The 17,398-nt window shown below is 45.2% G+C and overlaps 1 protein-coding gene across 1 annotated transcript; it reads left to right on the top strand.

Annotated features, from left to right (window-relative positions):
• Positions 1 to 31: 31 nt before the first annotated feature.
• On the top strand, positions 32 to 16,828 carry TMEM127 (transmembrane protein 127). Its single transcript, XM_007070752.4, has 3 exons — positions 32 to 843; positions 12,266 to 12,430; positions 13,556 to 16,828. The coding sequence occupies exons 1-3, from the start codon at positions 600 to 602 to the stop codon at positions 13,861 to 13,863; spliced, it is 717 nt and encodes a 238-aa protein (XP_007070814.1). The 5' UTR covers positions 32 to 599; the 3' UTR covers positions 13,864 to 16,828.
• Positions 16,829 to 17,398: the final 570 nt, after the last annotated feature.

Genomic DNA, 17,398 nt, shown 5'->3' with positions numbered 1-17,398 from the left:
TACTCGAGGGACTCCGGAAGAGCGGACCGCAGTGGGAACTGTGGCGAGAGACTCTCCCGGGCCTGGGCTTCCCTGACTTGAGGGGGAGGCGAGACCGTCACCTCGGGGCCCCTCCCCCTAGGGACCCCCCCGCCCGGCTCGGGCCCCGCCGCGCCCCTCCCCCCCGTAGGAACCCCCCGGGGACCAGCCCGGACCCTGCTGCACCCCCTGCCCAACAGGGACTTCCCGGGACCAGCTTAGATCCTGCTGCTCCCCTCCCCCCCCAGGGAGCCTGCTAGCTGCTGAGCGCTCCCCCCGCCTGCAGCACCCCCCAGGCGCTCGCTTGGGCCCCTGGGTGCCCACTCTGCTTCCAGAGAGTGCTTGCAGTGTCCCCTCTTCCTGAGTGCCTGGAGGGAGCCGGCGGTGCTGTGCCCCCCGGCATCCCACTTGGGTGCTGAGATTTCCTCACCCAGCTTGGCCTCCGCGTGGGGCGCGTGCGGGTTGTCCTGCCTGGCATCGGCGCCCTGCTGAGGACCTAGCGCAGCACGGCCCCCGGCCGGTTGCCCTGAGCTAGTCTGTGCCCCTTGGTACTGGATCCGTCGCCAGGAGAGGGTTCTGGCATGTACGCCCCAGGTGGCTCTGGGTTGCCTGGGGGGCGCAGGCGGAGAGGCCAGAGCGGAGGTGCCCTGCCAAAGCAGCCAGAGAGGAGCCTGGCCTCTGCGCTGCCCGGCGCCCTGTCTATCACAGCCCTGTGCACTGCGCTGGCGGAGCCTGCCTGGCTGCGGATTCATGGGGGGACCTGTTCCCGTCAGGAGCTGGGTGTAGCTGATGTACTTGGCTACGTTGATCCAGAATTGCTTAGAGGTGAGAATGGGTTATTTTCTGTTCCTCCTGGGATCAGCTGTGGGGGAGTATGTGGTTGGGAATGGCCCGGGTCCAGTAAGCAGGAGCAACCATTAGTGCCATATACTGTACATTTAAAGGGCTTGTAAATCCCCATGCTGTGTCTATTACATATTTGTACAGCGACGGCTGACATGGCTTTCTCAAATCATCCTTATTATGACTGACTTCATTTCCTGTCTGCTCTGCACGAAGGACTGAACAGCTTGAGGCTTGCTTTCAGACTTTGCTCTTGAGGAAGAATTCTGCACGTTGATCTGTGTGGCAGGTGTCTCAGCTCTGAGAGTCGGTTCTCCGCAGCATTGCCTGCGGCGTCAGTGGCAGTTCATGCACGCAGAGGGAGAGGTGGTTTTAAACTCTGTGCTGGGCAGAAGCTCTATGTTGGCCTATAGCCAGTTGTTGGGTGAGCAGCAAGATGTTGGCATGCACCGTAACTGGGAACTACGGGCTGTTATTCTGATAAGACGTCCTGCTTCACCCCACGTTTTCAGTGACTCTCGTTCAATGTGTTCCATCAGAAATTAGACTGAGCTCTTTGGGGCAGAGCCAGGATTTCATTCATGGTTCCTTGGGAAGTCATTAGGAATTTTGCCATTGACTTAATAGGGTCCGGATTCTATATTTTAGTCTATATAGGTGTTCAGAAAAGAGATGACTAAGGGGGGATATGATAAAGGTCTATAAAATCATGACTGGTATAGAGACAGTGAATAGGGAAGTGTTATTTACCCCTTCCCATACCACAAGAACTATGGGTCACCCAATGACATTAATAGACAGCAGGCTTAAAACAAACAAAAGGGAGTATTTCTTCACACAACTCCCAGTCAACCTGTGGAACTCGTTGCCATGGGATGTTGTGAGGGTTAAAATATAACTAAATTCAAAAAAAGAATTAAATAAGTTCATGGCAAATAGGTCCATCAATGGCTATTAGCCAAGATGGTCAGGGACACAACCCATGCTCCAGTTGTCCCTAGACCTCAAACTGCCAGAAGCTGGAACTGGATGATAGGAGGTGGGTTATTCAGAATTGCCCTGTTCTGTTCACTTCCTCAGACACATCTGGTACTGGCAACTGTCAGAGACAGGATACTGGGCCGTTGTTCTGGACTCAGTATAGCCGTTCTCCTGTTCTTCTGCCACAATCATCACCCTAGTACCTGAATGCCTTCCAGTAGTGCATTAAGCAACATGACTGACACCTGTCACATACTGTTCCTGGGGGAGAAGCATGTGCAGTAGTTTCTAAGGCTTTTAAATTTACACGTTGATCTGTATTCATGCTAGAGAAGGGAAGTAAAAGAAATGCATCAAGGTGCATTGGAGATTGGAAATGCTTGGAGAGGAAGGTGGGGAGGTTTGTGATGGTCTTTAGTTCCTGGGGGAGTTCATTCCACAGGATTTCACCCCATGTCTTTGCAGATTTCTTTACAGTGTCTGACGTGCTTCTGGTAGCTGTGTAAAGAATATCATTGGAAATTTGCACTGGGTTTAAGGACAACACAGTATATGACTTAAATTTTATAAAAACTAGTTGCTTGTTCAGTTTCTTTATTAGTGAAAGTAGAGGTGGTGAAAAATGGGGGAGAAAAATTGGCAAAAAACTTCAAACTAAAAAAAAAAGTAACTTTCATTCCATGTTTTTAAAAGGAACAATTTTTTCACATTTAATTTTTTTTCATGAACATTTGTGTATTTTATTTGCAACAAAATTGTTTTTTGGGTTTCTGTCTCTCCCCTCATTTCGCCCCTTTCCATGGTTACCCGAGGAGGCTGTGAATTCCTGTCATTGGAGAATTTTAAAAACAGGTTATTCAAACACCTCCCAGAGGCAGTCTAGATGTATTTAATATAGTCCCAGCAGAGGAGGTGGGACTAGATGACCTGTTGAGGTCCCTTCCAGCCATTCTAAAACATTCAGCTTCATAAATGTGGATCCACATTATCAACTTTTTAATGTTGTTTGAACCCCCTGCTGAGGGTTCTGAATTTCTACAAAGTGTTTGCCCCAGTGGGTTTGTAAAGGGTCACCATGGGTCAGTTCAGTATTGTTACTGCCTACCTCATAGCTACTTAATCATCTGTGTGAAATTAATCAATGCTTCTCTAACTAGATCCTAGTGGATAAGTGTCTGTAGCACAAATGCATCCCTTGTTGTCAGTCTTAACCGAGAGACCAAGGTCAGAATGGTCCATGGAGTCCCTTTAAGACTAGATTTAAACACTCTGATGTTGGAAGTTTGCCTTGTCTCTCTGCGTTAGGCATCTGCTTTGGAGATAAACAGAGGTCTTCGTTTTCAGGTCTGTCCGTTCAGCATCTTTCATTAGCACAAATTCCTTTTAAATAAAAATCAGTCTGAAAAGTACCACTTCCTATCCTTGTCCATATCACATCCTTAGGATCAGCTTTGTTCTTGGCACTGGCTGGGGAAGTGGAAGGAGATGTTCTTGAAAAGGCAAGAAATACAGAAACTTTGGTATAGTTGAGTTTTTCCTTTAATTTCCTGTTTTAATCAAGTTACTGTCAGATGTGGTTGAGAAGTTGTTGTTCATATTCATGTGTGATTGTGTCATGTTTAGACCTAAATCTCTTTCCTCTATCGTATATCCGTTACGTCTTGCTGCGTGTTTCTGCAGATTGTTTCATAGAGATTAAATTCCAGACAACAGGTTAGAGCAACCCCTTTAGCTCAGGATATTAAGTCACTTGGAGTCTTTGACTCCAGTATTTTGCCTGTTCCTCATTTTAAAGACTAGCATCCCATGTGTGAGCGTCATTCATGAGGTGCTATCTATCTATCTATAGTGGTTAATTTTGGAGTTGAGGCTGATCCAGCCAACCCCAAAATCCAGATCCTAATGTTGTTGCTGAGGGCTTGCTTACATGGTGTGTTAGTGTGCACCAGTGGGGTGTGACTTCTGGTCCTCACCAGCATGTCGTTTACTAACTGGCTCATGTGGACCCTGCTGGCGCGCACTGACAGGTCCCTAGTGCGCATTAACGTTACTGTTTGAAATAGGACTACATTAACACACAGTAGGGAATTTTTAGGCACATCAGCAGGATCCACATGGGCCAGCTAGCGCTTGACACACACTGGTGCAAATTAGAATTCACACCCCACTGGTGCGTGCTACCACACTGTGTAAATAAGCCCTTAGGACTCGCCATTAGTCAGTTAGCTCTTGAGAGGCAGCACCAATGTGAGAAGGTTACTCTGACAAGCTGGCCAGCGAGTGCAGGCTTCCAAATATGGATTTGCTCCTTCCTCGCGGACCCTCCTCTCAGCGTAGTGATCCAATGTTAGCTAGGCCATGACTGCAAATATGTTGCTAATGATGAAAAACTTGCTTTTTGAGATGCCTAAAGTGGGGGAGAACCTACGTGTCTGTTGTAAAACCGTGTAATTAGTGCTAGGATTGACCTTCGTAACCGAGAAATCGGAGCTGCCGTTGCCTGGTGTGTGTCATTCTTTTGGGTAGAAGAACCATAAAGTGTGCTACTCAGATCTCTGAGCATTTAAAAGGGTGAATTTTATTCAAGTACAGCACTGCTTCCATTGCTTAACAATGACTTCCTCCTCCCTCTTGGAATCTTATTAAGGAGGATTATTTGGTTCAGTGTTGAGGTTCACCTTTAAAGCGTTCATCCATGACTTATTTAATAGCCACTTTTTCCTTTGTATAAACTCACTCTTCCTGCTCCAATAGCAGTCGTATGGATAGCGCCCCTGTAGTTGGGAGGACAGCTGACCTTCTGAGCTCTGGGCTTTGCTTCAGGACCAGCTGCTAGGGAATTCAAAAGTGCAGTGACTTCCTCACTCTATCAAAGGCTGACATCACCTCTGTAAGGCTCACAATTCCAGCGGGCCCAAGTGGCAAACGCTTTGAGGTTGCTTTGACTCCTATGTGATAACACACCACCTGCTGCTGTTTGTTTGGCCACTGTGCTAATTCAAGTGATCAGTTTTTAAAATCACAGCTTTAAAATCCTCCTGGCCTAGATGACATCACTTCATAAAGCCCTGGCCTGCTTCTCGGCAGGGAGGAGGTGTTCTAGAAGTTCTGAAAGTGCTTCACAGTTACTAAGCTACAGTATGAAAACCAGGCAGACCTTTTACAATGGGGGATTTCTACTGGGGGATTTAGGAGATTACTGTAAAACTGTACACAGGTGAGTTGTGGAAGCACAGAGATAACATCAAAGAAATTTGCTCATGGTGCATTTATTCCTGAGATCACAGGCACACGAACCCCATGGTGTCCAGCAACAGAGTGTTTTGTATTTGCTTTATGATGAGCTGAAGTGAAAAGTTAGATCAAACAAGGAAAGGAAGAGTATTGGGTTTCTGATTTTTAGCAGCTGCAGCTCTGTGTCCTGCATCTAATCCTTTGTTTTTATTAGGGCTGTCGATTATCGCAGTTAACTCATGCGATGAACTGAGAAAAATTAACTGCGATTAAAAAAATTAATCGTGATTCATCGCAGTTTTAATCGCACTGTTAAACAATAGTATACCAATTGAAATGTATTAAATATTTTGGATGTTCTACATTTTCATATATATTATATTCTGTGTTGTAATAAAAATAAAACTGTATATTATTTTTGCACTGTATTTTGCACAAATATTTGCGCTGTAAAAATGAAAAACAAAAGATGGTATTTTTCAATTCACCTCATACAAGTACTGTAGTGCAGTCTCTTTGTGTTGAAGGTGTAACTTAGAAATGTCGATTTTTTTTTGTTACATAACTATACTCAAAAACAAAACAATGTAAAACTTCAGAGCCTAAAAGTCCTAATGCGTGGCACTTTTGTAGCCAGCATTGCAAGGTATTTACATGACAGATATGGTAAACATTTGTATGCCCCTTCATGCTTCAGCCACCATTTTGGAGGACATGCTTCCATGCTGATGACGCTTGTTAAAAAAAAAAATGTGTTAATTAAATTTGTGACTGAACTCCTTGAAGGTGGAATTGTGTCCTCCCTGCTCTGTTTTACCCGCATTCTGCCATATATTTCATGTTATAGCAGTTTCAGATGATGACCCAGCAAATGTCCATTTTAAGAACACTTTCACTGCAGATTTCACAAAATGCAGAGAAGGTATCAATGTGAGATTTCTAAAGATATCTACAGCACTCGACCCATGGTTTAAGAATCTGAAGTGCCTTCCAAAATCTGAGAGGGATGAGATGTGTAGCATGCTTTCAGAAGTCTTAAAAGAACAACACTCCAGTGCGGAAACTACAGAACCCAAACCACCAAAAAAGAAAATCAACCTTCTGCTGGTGGCATCTGACTCAGATAACGAAAATGAACATGCATCGGTCCGCTCTGCTTTGGATTGTTATCGAGCAGAACCCGTCATCAGCATGGACACATGTCCCCTGGAATGGTGGTTGAAGCATGAAGGGACATAAGAATCTTTAGCACCTCTGGCAGGTAAATATCTTGCGACGCCGGCTGCAACAATGCCATGAGAATGCCTGTTCTCACTTTCAAGCGACATTGCAAACAAGAAGCAAGCAGCATTATCTCCTGCAAAGGTAAACTTGTTTGTCTGAGTGATTAGCTGAACAAGAAGTAGGACTGAGTGGACTTTGTTCTATTTTTGAATACAGGTTTTTTTGTACATAATTGTACATTTGTAAGTTCAAATTTCACGATAAACAGATTGCACTACATTACTTGTATTAGGTGAATTTTACTGTCATCAAAAAATAAAGTGTGCACTGTACACTTTGCATTCTGTGTTGTAATTGAAATCAATATACAAATAATCAATATATTTGAAAATGTAGAAAACACTGTACACTTTGTATATTTTCCACTGAATGCATCCGATGAAGTGAGCTGTAGCTCACAAAAGCTTATGCTCAAATAAATTTGTTAGTCTCTAAGGTGCCACAAGTACTCCTTTTCTTTTGCGAATACAGACTAACACAGCTGCTACTCTGAAATCTTTGTATTCTTTATATGGTAATTGAAATCAATATATTTGAAAATATAGAAAACATCCAAAAATATTTAAATAAATGGTATTGTATTATTATTTAACAGTGTGATTAATCATGATTAATTTTTTTAATCTCTTGACAGCCCTAGTTTTTATGTTTGAATCCTGCCGCTACAAACATCTGCGTTGATAAAATTCTCAAGCTGTTAAAATGCTAATCAAATCATGCTGCCCGAGCTTTTCTCAGCTCTATCATTCTTGCCCTTTGGGACCCATCTTTACCTCACTCCTGTCATATTTATTCCACGTGCACGATATATTGTAAGCTACATGCATTATATCTACAGTCAAACTTCAGAGTTCTGAACACCAGAGTTACGAACTGACTGGTCAATCACCCACCTCCCTTGGAACCAGAAGTATGCAATCAGGCAGCGGCAGAGATAAAATTAAAAAGCAAATACTGTACAATACGGTACTGTGTTAAACATAAACTACTAAAAAAAAAGGAAGTTTTAAAAAAGATTTGACAAGGTAAGGAAACTGTTCCTGTGCTTGTTTCATTTACATTAAGATGGTTAAAAGTAGCATTTTTCTTCAGCATAGTCAAGTTTCAAAGCTTTATTAAGTCAATGTTCATTTGTAAACTTTTGAAAGAACCACCAAAATGTTTTGTTCAGTTATGAACAGCTTCCATTCCCGAGGTGTTTGTAACGCTGAGGTTCTACGGTATATGCTTGTGTTGTTTGTAACAAACTCTGCCCCTTGTGGGGTAATTTCCATCCTAGGATCTCAGTGATTTTGGGATGATTGGCATGATTCCCATTGTGCAGATGTGGAAACTAAAGCACAGTGAGACCAAGTGACATGGCAGTACTGGGAATAGAACCCAGGGACTCCAGTTCCCTTCTCTAACTCGTAGACACACAGTGTTGAATTTCACTTTTAACCTCACTGCTGGAAAAAACAGGCCCAGCACATGGTCTTATCAGCCACTCCAAGGCCCAGCAAACTCGTACCAGCATTGGGCTAGTTAGCGCATTGCTTTTAGCTGCCTCTCTGGTCACAGGCTTACAGCAGTGTTGCAAAATATATAGAAAACTTTAGCTGCCTCAGCCAGACTCTTGTTAGACAGAAGGAAAAAGGAGAGGGCTAGCAAAGAGAAGAACTAAGGCAGGGAAAGAAAGGGACACATGGAGGGGAGTGGGAGAAGAGAAAGTCTTTCATCTAACCCCCCCCCCCCCCCCCCCCCCCCCGGGGCCAAGTTTCTTTTTGAGGACCTTAAAAGGGGAGTGATGGGCAGAATACATTATTAGTTTGTCCACCTGTTAGACCTAGTTTCTGACACCAATTCTGATTCACTGATTTCTGGTTCCACATTTTCTTGTTTACCAAGCATGATTTTAACATAGCTTTTAAGTTATATCAGTAGGCCGTTTTGTTTGGACAAATTTAGTCTTTCTGTCTCGGCTTTTGCACTTTTTCCCATTGGCGTTTGTTTCTCAACTTTTTCTCACTTCTTACAGTTGAGCTCACAGTTAGGGTAAATGTTTAGACCCAAGTTTTATAATAGGCCGTTGGAGAATTTACCCTGGTTAAGGTGATGTGACCGAGGTCTGCGGATGATAATATTGTGCTCAATTTGGGTACATACTTGTTGAATATGTTTTTATGCAGCTTTATGTTGCCAAGATGGAAGTAATATAAAACAGAAGTGACTTGCCTGTCGAGTGTCTAGTCAGCTGTGAAAGTTCTTGAAGATATTTTCAACATGAAAGAGACTAGACTAAAATAACTCCTGTGCAAAACCTCTCATAGATCTGAACTTCTGCTAGCTGCGTGGGGCTCTGTGCTGTAAACAGCACCACTAACTAGGAGCGGGGGCTCCCCTGCTAAGGGGAAGTGAACAACTGAGGGGAAGTCGAGCATCCCACCAAAAGGCATCAGAAGCAGCTTGTGACTCTCAGTTCCAAGGCTGTGATTAGAGCCAGGAGGCTGGGGGGCCTGGGTTCTAACACAGGCTGTGCCAATGACTCACCGTGTGACCTTAGGCAGTCACATCCCTTGTGCCTCCCTCAGCCCTCAATAACGATAATACAGGGTAACACACACACAACTGTGGAAAAGCAGCTGCGGTATGTGATCTTTCTAAGGCAAATCATACAAACAGTGCCTGAAGAAAGAGAACCTTGGTTCTAACCGACCTGTACTTAGTGCAGGATAAAATAATCTACATAAAGTCTTCACAATACCGCTAGATTTGTATGTACAGTGTAGGCTGATGTTACCCAATATCTGAAGTTGACACTACCACTGTACCAAGGAGGTGAGAAATCCCACAATGGTCATTCCATATTAAATTGCCTCCCTTCTGCTTCATACAATACCACAGTTAGATCCACGTGAGTGACCCCTTCCATCCACAAAGAGCACCATTTGGTCTCAGTCGCTGGACCGCTGCTGTAATCATGCCCTTGTTAGCTGAAAGTCACAAGCTTTGCTGATGCCTTCTGACAGGATGTTTAAGTTCATCTCAAGTGTTCGCTTCCCCTCCGCAGGTGACTCTCCTCCTAGTTTGATGGAGGTGGTGGTGTTTACAGGGGGTGCATGTGGGAATCCAGTTCCATGATCTGGGCCGCCTTCTTTGTAGTCTTTCGCACAAGCCACATTAACACACCCCTGCCATGCTTTCCAACCTGACGTGGCAGTCCAGTAACGTCAGAGGGGGAGAGGAACTGAGTGAGATGGGCAAGGGAGAAGAAATGAAGATTTGCAGTTGACATTTGGAAATGAGACAGAGAGTAGTAGGGGGGAGAACTCCAGGAGGGCAGATCCGGATTGCTGCTGCATGAGCCTGCAGCTCCTGTAAGGTGGGAAGATCATGGTCCGGGATGGAGAGGAAGCTGGTGCTAGATGAAAGAAGAGAGGAGGGAGAAAGAAAGACAGAGAATATTCATGAGTTAGTTTGGAACAAGTCTCTGGAGGATTTAAAAATGTATGGATTGTGTAACTGGGTCAAGTTTTTGTGGCACAGTGCATAGGAACCCCCCCCCCCCCCCGGCCATTTCATTGTCTGCATCATTAAAACCTTCCACACCAGGTTGCACTGTTTCAGCCAGCTGACTTTTGCACATACCCAACTGCCTGTTAGATTTAAATTTTTGATTAAAGCTAATGTTAAAATTATATAATACACAGGTTGAGAAAAGAATGCCTGTACATCTGGATATAGGGCTTAGACTATCCACAAACACAAAGTTTGTTTAAAAAATCATAAGATACATAGAGTACATAATCAGCCTTAACCCAAATTTAGGTGAATAAATTTAAGAATACAGTTTAGATATTAGCATCCAAGTATTCGGATACATCGCTCATGAAAACTTATACAGAGAGTTGGTTGTGGAAAGCACATATCGATGAGTGAAGATTGTCCCTCAGTAATTGAGAATTTAGGGCAGGTTGTCCATTTAGAGGGGTCACGCAGCTCTGTTAGCAGCGTGGTGAACACCATTGCTGCAGGCAATATATAAAAATTAATGTCAGTTTTCAGACTGCTAACATGTGGTTAACGTGATGCTTATGCAGTGTTAAATGACTGAAACCGTTTCACTTTGCTGGGGATGCTAGAAGAAGAGGGCTCATTGTCCTCAACAAACAGGCGTAATTGCATCCAGCCTCTTATGTAAGCTGTTCTGTGTGTTGCGCTTATCAGCATCTCTTAGCCAAAATATAAAATAAGCCACAGTGATCGTTCTCTGCTACAATTAATGCTGCTGGACTAAAGGAGCTAACCCCCTCATCCCATCAAACCTTAGTTGGCCTTCTCCTTGTCAGCCTCAGGGGCTGAAAATTGGCACCACCCTGGGGATGGAACTGCCCTATGCCATCACCTCTCCAGGTTGCATATGGTGGTGGGTGGGCTTGGGGGAACTTGCCCAGTGCTTTCCAGGCTGTACCTAATCTGTGAACAAAAAGGGAATTTCTTTCTTGTGGGCTGCTAAACCAGCAAATTTCAGCATCCTAAAACTCTCACGAAGGCAAACTTGCCAACACAAGTGACCATAGATCATTATTGGAATAGTTAAGATCAAACCAGACTTAACCCTTGAAGGAATGGCCACCTCTGAGCTGCAAGGTGATCTCCGTTTCTACAGCACTAACTCATTCGTCTAGACACAATGTTAGGTGTAAAAAGAAAAGGAGTGCTTGTGGCACCTTAGAGACTAACCAATTTATTTGAGCATAAGCTTTTGTGAGCTACAGCTCACTTCATCGGATGCATTCAGTGGAAAATACAGTGAGGAGATTTATATACACACAGAACATGAAAAAATGGGAGTTATCATACACACTGTAAGGAGAATGTAACATACATACATTACAGTGTGTATGATAACTCCCATTTTTTCATGTTCTGTGTGTATATAAATCTCCTCACTGTATTTTCCACTGAATGCATCCGATGAAGTGAGCTGTAGCTCACGAAAGCTTATGCTCAAATAAATTGATTAGTCTCTAAGGTGCCACAAGCACTCCTTTTCTTTTTGCGAATACAGACTAACACGGCTGCTACTCTGAAACCAATGTTAGGTGTGTTACCAGGAGGCTTTATTACTAACTCAGTTTAATTTGCAGACTCTTTTGTTATTTCCTGTTGCCTCAGCTGCCTTAGATTCTTGTCTGTGTTTCCTGAGTCAGTTTCATCAGCGTAATAACTTCCAGTGAAATATTTGACTGATCTGGCTGATAGTTGCAGTGTATACACTTTGGAATATTGAGGTGAATGCAACTGGCAATGTCCTGGTTTGTGCCTGTATCTCTTCTGTTTTGTTAATGCCTTTCACTAGCTTTGGAAAAACATTGTACAGAATTGCAAATTATGGGGTGATAAGCACCTCTTTAGAGGCACTGAGCACCCACACCTCGGACTGAAGTCAATAGGAGTTGAGGGTTCACAGCACCTTGTGATTGGCCCCTAAATTTATATATAGATCTCTGTTGCCATTGCGTTCTTGTGGGAATAACCTTGGGCTAGATGATTGGGCAGAGGCAGAAGACGTCTGAACTGATATTTCTGATCTGGTATGACGGGCAGGCTCTGTTCCCGTGTTTGATAACTGATCAGTCATTCCTGCTTTGGTTGAGGGACAGAAGTATGGTGTCTGGATAAAGTGTGAATATTTCAATAGAAATGTGCTCTGCAGAGCTCCAAGTGAAGATGCCCCCAATAAAGGCCTGATAGCTGAAGGCTGATGCCCGTGCAGTCCCCTGCATGGATTCTGAGCCATGTGGAAGGTTAAATGATTCGGTTCTGAGAAGCCCATCTCAGTGTTTGAATGAGCTGAGCAGCTCAAAATCCATTTTGACAGTGAGATTTTGAGGTTTGACACTTTGTATTCTCTCTTTCTCAGACTACTGCATGAATCCACAGACAGTCTTGTTGCTCCGGGTCATCGCTGCTTTCTGTTTCCTTGGAATAATCTGCAGCCTTTCAGCTTTCCTGCTAGATGTTTTTGGACCCAAGCATCCTGCGCTGAAGATCACTCGGCGCTATGCTTTTGCTCACATTCTCACAGGTAACTGCCAGGGCATTTGCACCTCAGTGAGGCTGGTTATGTGAGGTAGCATACGAGCACGGAAGTTAGCACCATCAACTGCAGCATGGGAAAGCTGAGCTGATATCTTACCTTGGGCCCTTGTACACCCTCAGCCAACTATACCTCAGAGCATAGCAAACAGGATATAGTGCTGCTATCCAAAGGGGTTTTCCTTGCCTTCCTTGTGTCCCTGATCCCTGCTGGGTCTGCATTCTCAAAGGCACATGAGCTCTGCAGCTATCTTCCCCTCTGCTATCAGCACAGAGCATTAGAGTCCTAGAGGTGTCAGTCTGTGCTCTTGGCTGCGGGACTCTTGCTCCACGTTGTGCAGCTGCAGCTTAAAAAGCGGGGGTTAAATCTGTGAGAAATAGAGGCCTAGGATGAAGTTTATATTTACTCTGTTAATGGGGATGAGCTGGTATGTTTCATTTTCAGAGTGATCCCTTAGCACAGAGTGAACCAAGATAACCCTGGGTCCCCATCCCCCCAGGTCAGGGGAAGAATTGCCATTGATCTTAGTAGCAGCAGGGTTGTACGCCCCAACCTGCTGTGTCACACAGGTGCCAGCTGCGCGCTCAGCACTGTGACCAGGGTTGTTCTAAATCAGCCCTGGACATGTGCCAAAGGTGTGGTGCAAAGGTGTGTAACTTGCATGAACCTTCAGCTTCCCTTCCTGCCTGCTGGCTCCCATGTGCCCCCTTCCCCTGTTTGTGAAAGATGAATTTAGAGATTGAACACTCTGGCCCTGACTCCCAGGCATGTTCAGCTCCTCCTTAAAGCCCACATTGCCCGTGATTTCTCCCAGCCTGTTTTGGCTTTTATCGCATGTGTCCATTTTCCCACTTCTAGTTAACGAACCCTCCCACCGTGCTATGCAGGTTATAGAAGTCAGGCTGGGGTTCGTGTGCATTGCTCTGCAGAGACATCGGGCCAGCCCTGAAAACCTGGCCTTTCTGTTTACTTTGTGGTGGTCTCCCAGGGGGCTTCCTGTGCAGTCTCATTGATTATTTGTTAGGCAAAAAAAAAAAAAAAGAGTAATTTGCTTCCTCCTTGTCACTTACTACTTTCTCTCTCTTGCATATCCGCCATGGCTGCTGGTCTCAGTTTTGCAGTGTGCCACTGTGATTGGATTCTGTTACTGGGCCTCGGAGCTGATTCTTGCACAGCAACAGCAGCACAAAAAGTACCATGGATCTCAAGTCTACGTCACCTTTGCTGTCAGCTTTTACCTGGTGGCGGGAGCTGGCGGAGCCTCCATCCTCGCTACTGCTGCCAACCTGCTGCGCCACTACCCAACCGAGGAGGAGGAGCAGGCACTCGAGCTCCTGTCCGAGATGGAGGAGAATGAACCTTACCCAGCAGAGTACGAAGTGATCAACCAGTTCCAGCCGCCTCCTGCTTATACGCCATAATGCTGCCAGCGAGCCATAGGGGGTGGCAGCTAGGCTTTCTCCCAGCCCCCCAAAACTAACTGCCCACCTCTTTTTGGGAATGCACTCCCTTGCCCATGGAGGCCACTCAACAGTGCCTCACTTCCCAGGCACCTTGCTCACTCTTATGCTCTTCTACCCACAAGGGAGAGGACTTGCTTTAGAGAGTCAAATGACCAGCGGTTTCTTCTTACAGAGCCCCCAAACCCTCTTGTTTTATGGACTTTGTTTTGTGATTTTTATCTCCTACTCCCATGCACCGTACGTACCTGGCAGTGCTGAAATAGTACCTGACCAGGGTGATTTCAGCAGCTCTCAACTTCCTGTGTAATCTCAGAGACTCGTACTGTGCTGCCCCAATACTCCCACTCACCCATGTACTCACCAGCATGGTGCAGGAATGCATAGCTGTGCAGGAGATCACACCTGTCTGTGACATGCATGTGCATACCTGGGGACAAGGGTGTGTGGTTGGGGGGCAGGGAGGTTCCATAATCTTGCATTGTGATATTCAAGATCTCATTCACACTGGCCCGTATGCCTACACAGAGGTGAAAGTCACACAGGTACACACACCTGTATTAGAGGTGAATTCTACAGTCTTCTGCTATTATCCATGCAAGCTCAGTCAAGCCTCTGTAGAGGTGTAACTTAGTGATAAGCACACCTGGAGAGGTGTGCTCCACAGGAGCACCGTGACACCTATATATAGGGGAAACTCCCGCCACTATGAACTAGTGTGTAGAGGAGAAATTCCTTTATATCGATAGCATACTAGTTGAAAGGTCTAGCAAATCTGCCACCGCTGCTTTTTCCACTTCCACACTCTGATCCATGCTATTTACACAAGCATTTTGCACTTTATTCGAGCTCACAGCCTACCCCCCCCCCCCCCCGACTTCTGGGGAACTGTGGAACTTGCTAGGACTAGCTGCTGTATACCGCTACCATTAAGCAGCCCTCCGATAAGTTTGCAAATGTTAGGCCAGAGCTGGGTGAAAGGTGGAGCCTCCCTTTTAAAAAAAGCTGTGCTAATTTCAACTGTGGTATAAAGGGAGCTGACAATACCTGTTCAGGTCCAGCGCCCGTGGCTACCACAGCACAGCCAGCAGGTGGATCTATGACAGCTTTTAGTCTGGTGTTAAAAAAGAACAATCTGCTGTACGGTGACAACTACTGAAAACCTGTTCCGTGGTCTCCACAAGATAGACAGTTGGCTAGAGATTGTATGCAAAGTCTGTCTTCACGCTGACCTGCTCTGGTTTTAAGGCATTTTGTCCCCTTTTCTTTTAATCTAGATATTTTTCTCTCCTTTTTGCCCTTTACAAAGACCATTCTCCCAGCTGAAGAGGATAGGCTGTGACCAATCAGCACTCTTCGTCTGACAGCTCCAGGAAGCACTCTAGAACTACTCATGGTGCTTTATTTCCACAAGGAGCACTGGACTGGGCTCCCTTCTCCCTGCACGTGTAGTAGTGCAGTGTGCTGGTACCAGGCCTGCCGAGAAGGAGCCAGTAACACGCATCCATATATGTGCACTGTGCCAGCCACCGTCACAATTATAGGGACAGCATATAACACTGAAAGATATTGAAGGGGAAACAGTTAAACGCTCACTTCTCCTTGGAGGGGATTGTTTTTAAAGAGGTTTTAGAAAGTGGCCTGCATGTCACTGAAATGCTGAGCTGAGTTCTGTGTGGGGTTTGGTCATGTTCTTCAAATGGAATAATGAGGCTCGGGAAGGAAGGCCATGTCCCCCGAGTGCTGGCTTGGAGCTGATGATGCGGTGGTTTGTCTGAGTCACTTTGGTACAGGCCTACTGCAGCTTGGAACTCTTACGCAGTTCCGAATGGATCCCCTCTCCTTCTCTTTGAATGTATATCTGATATTGAAGTGTTACCAGCAATGTTGTTGAGCTCATTCCTTTCCCTCCCATATTTGCAACAGTGTTGGCAGTACAAAAGAGGAGATTGCCAATGTAATCCAACATCCAGACCTCAGATGCAAACCTGGAGTCTTATCCTAGGAGAAAGTAAGACATTCCACCCCCGGCACCCCCTCCTTAGGGGAAAGCCACCATAGCTCGTAAATTGACTCTGGAGAGTTAAGGCATCTTCTCCACTGAAAGGCTGGGAGCAGAGAGAGGAACAAATAGATAAGCTGTCTGATAAAGGACTTTTAGAGTTTAGAAGGAACTCGGGTGGCAAAGAGGCTGCTAGTGGTAATGGTAATGGGGTCTTCTCCAGCAGGCAACCAAATGTCTCAGCTTTGCTTTTCCCTTCCGCTTCGATGGAATGGTCCGCTTAATGCCAGCTGTTATACATGCAGCCAAAGGGTGTATTAGTGATGCCCCTAGACTGTATCCTGATGGCTGATATGATCTTGCCATTACTTGGCATCCCTGTTCTTGCTCTGATACTGAATTACAGTCCATTTATATAGTGGACTCCACAGTGAGTTCTGTGTCTGGTTTGGGTGGGAAACGTTCTGGGTTTCCCCCTACTGCTGTGAGAGAGGGAGAGTGTGTGTTGGACTAAAAACATCCTATGCATAAAAAATTGTATTTCTGTAAAAATACTTTAATTATCCCCAACTAATAATTGATCCTTGGAGCTTGAGGAAATCTACCTGAAATCTGGGGAAAACCTTATTCCTAGCCACTCCATGCAGCTTTCTTTTCCTCCTCAAGGCCTAGGGAGGGAAAGCAGAACTGGCAACATATCCATGTGCCAAAGGGACTTTGAGCCACTTTAGGAACGGTGACCGCCTCTGCTCACCTGGTTTCTGCCGCTGGGACTCCACAACCAGTTTACAGATGATCCATGTATTCAGTCTGTGAGATCCCTTTCACACCATTAATGTCATCCACAAGGCACTGGTGGCTTATGTAAATTCAGCTCTATGTTCTGATTTTTTTCTAGAGAAAATAAAAAGGATGTAGCTAGTCTCCCCTGGGAGTCCTTACTCTTTATTTCACACAAGATTACTTGTCACAGTGCTGAGGAACAAGAGAAAGAAGGGGTTACTCTGGTAGTAGTTGGCACTTGTCATTTGTAAGATCAGTTTAACAAGCCTCTTGACTCATCTGTGACACAAGAAACCTCTCCATTTCAGAGAAGGGAAATGATGAAAGAAGTTAGGTGACTTTCCCAAAATAACAGATGCAGAGCTGGAGCTAAAACTTGGGCATTCCTTGCTGCTAGTCCTGTGCTATAATCTGCAAGCGGTTGTTGCTTTACATTCCATTGCTGGGCCCAATCATGCGAAAATAAGGCCGATTGACTCTCATGCCTCAGGCTGTAAGCCTGCCAGGGCTCAGAAAGGGCTTTTCACTCCATGTCCAGTATTGTATGACTGGCTGCGAGCTTTACGCTGGGGGTTTTCGGTAGAATGAAGCATCAAGGAGAGCCAACTGCTGGAGTCTTGATTCAACACAACATGGATCAGTCACAGGTTTTCCTGTGGCATTGTGGATGAACATGGCTCTAGAACAGGGGTTCTCAAACTTCATTGCACC

This window comes from Chelonia mydas, chromosome 26 (genome assembly GCF_015237465.2).
Source record: "Chelonia mydas isolate rCheMyd1 chromosome 26, rCheMyd1.pri.v2, whole genome shotgun sequence".
Taxonomy (NCBI): Eukaryota; Metazoa; Chordata; order Testudines; family Cheloniidae; genus Chelonia; species Chelonia mydas.
The sequence above is the reverse complement of the archived record's forward strand: the minus strand, read 5'-3'. Positions and strand labels throughout refer to the sequence as shown.

Bases quoted from the DNA above. Each gene is read 5' to 3' on its own strand.
- TMEM127 (XM_007070752.4), top strand. From the start codon at position 600: ATGTACGCCCCAGGTGGCTCTGGGTTGCCTGGGGGGCGCAGGCGGAGA. The intron at 844-12,265 runs GTGAGAATGGGT...TCTCTTTCTCAG, and splicing joins TGATCCAGAATTGCTTAGAG to ACTACTGCATGAATCCACAG. The intron at 12,431-13,555 runs GTAACTGCCAGG...TGCTGGTCTCAG, and splicing joins TTTTGCTCACATTCTCACAG to TTTTGCAGTGTGCCACTGTG.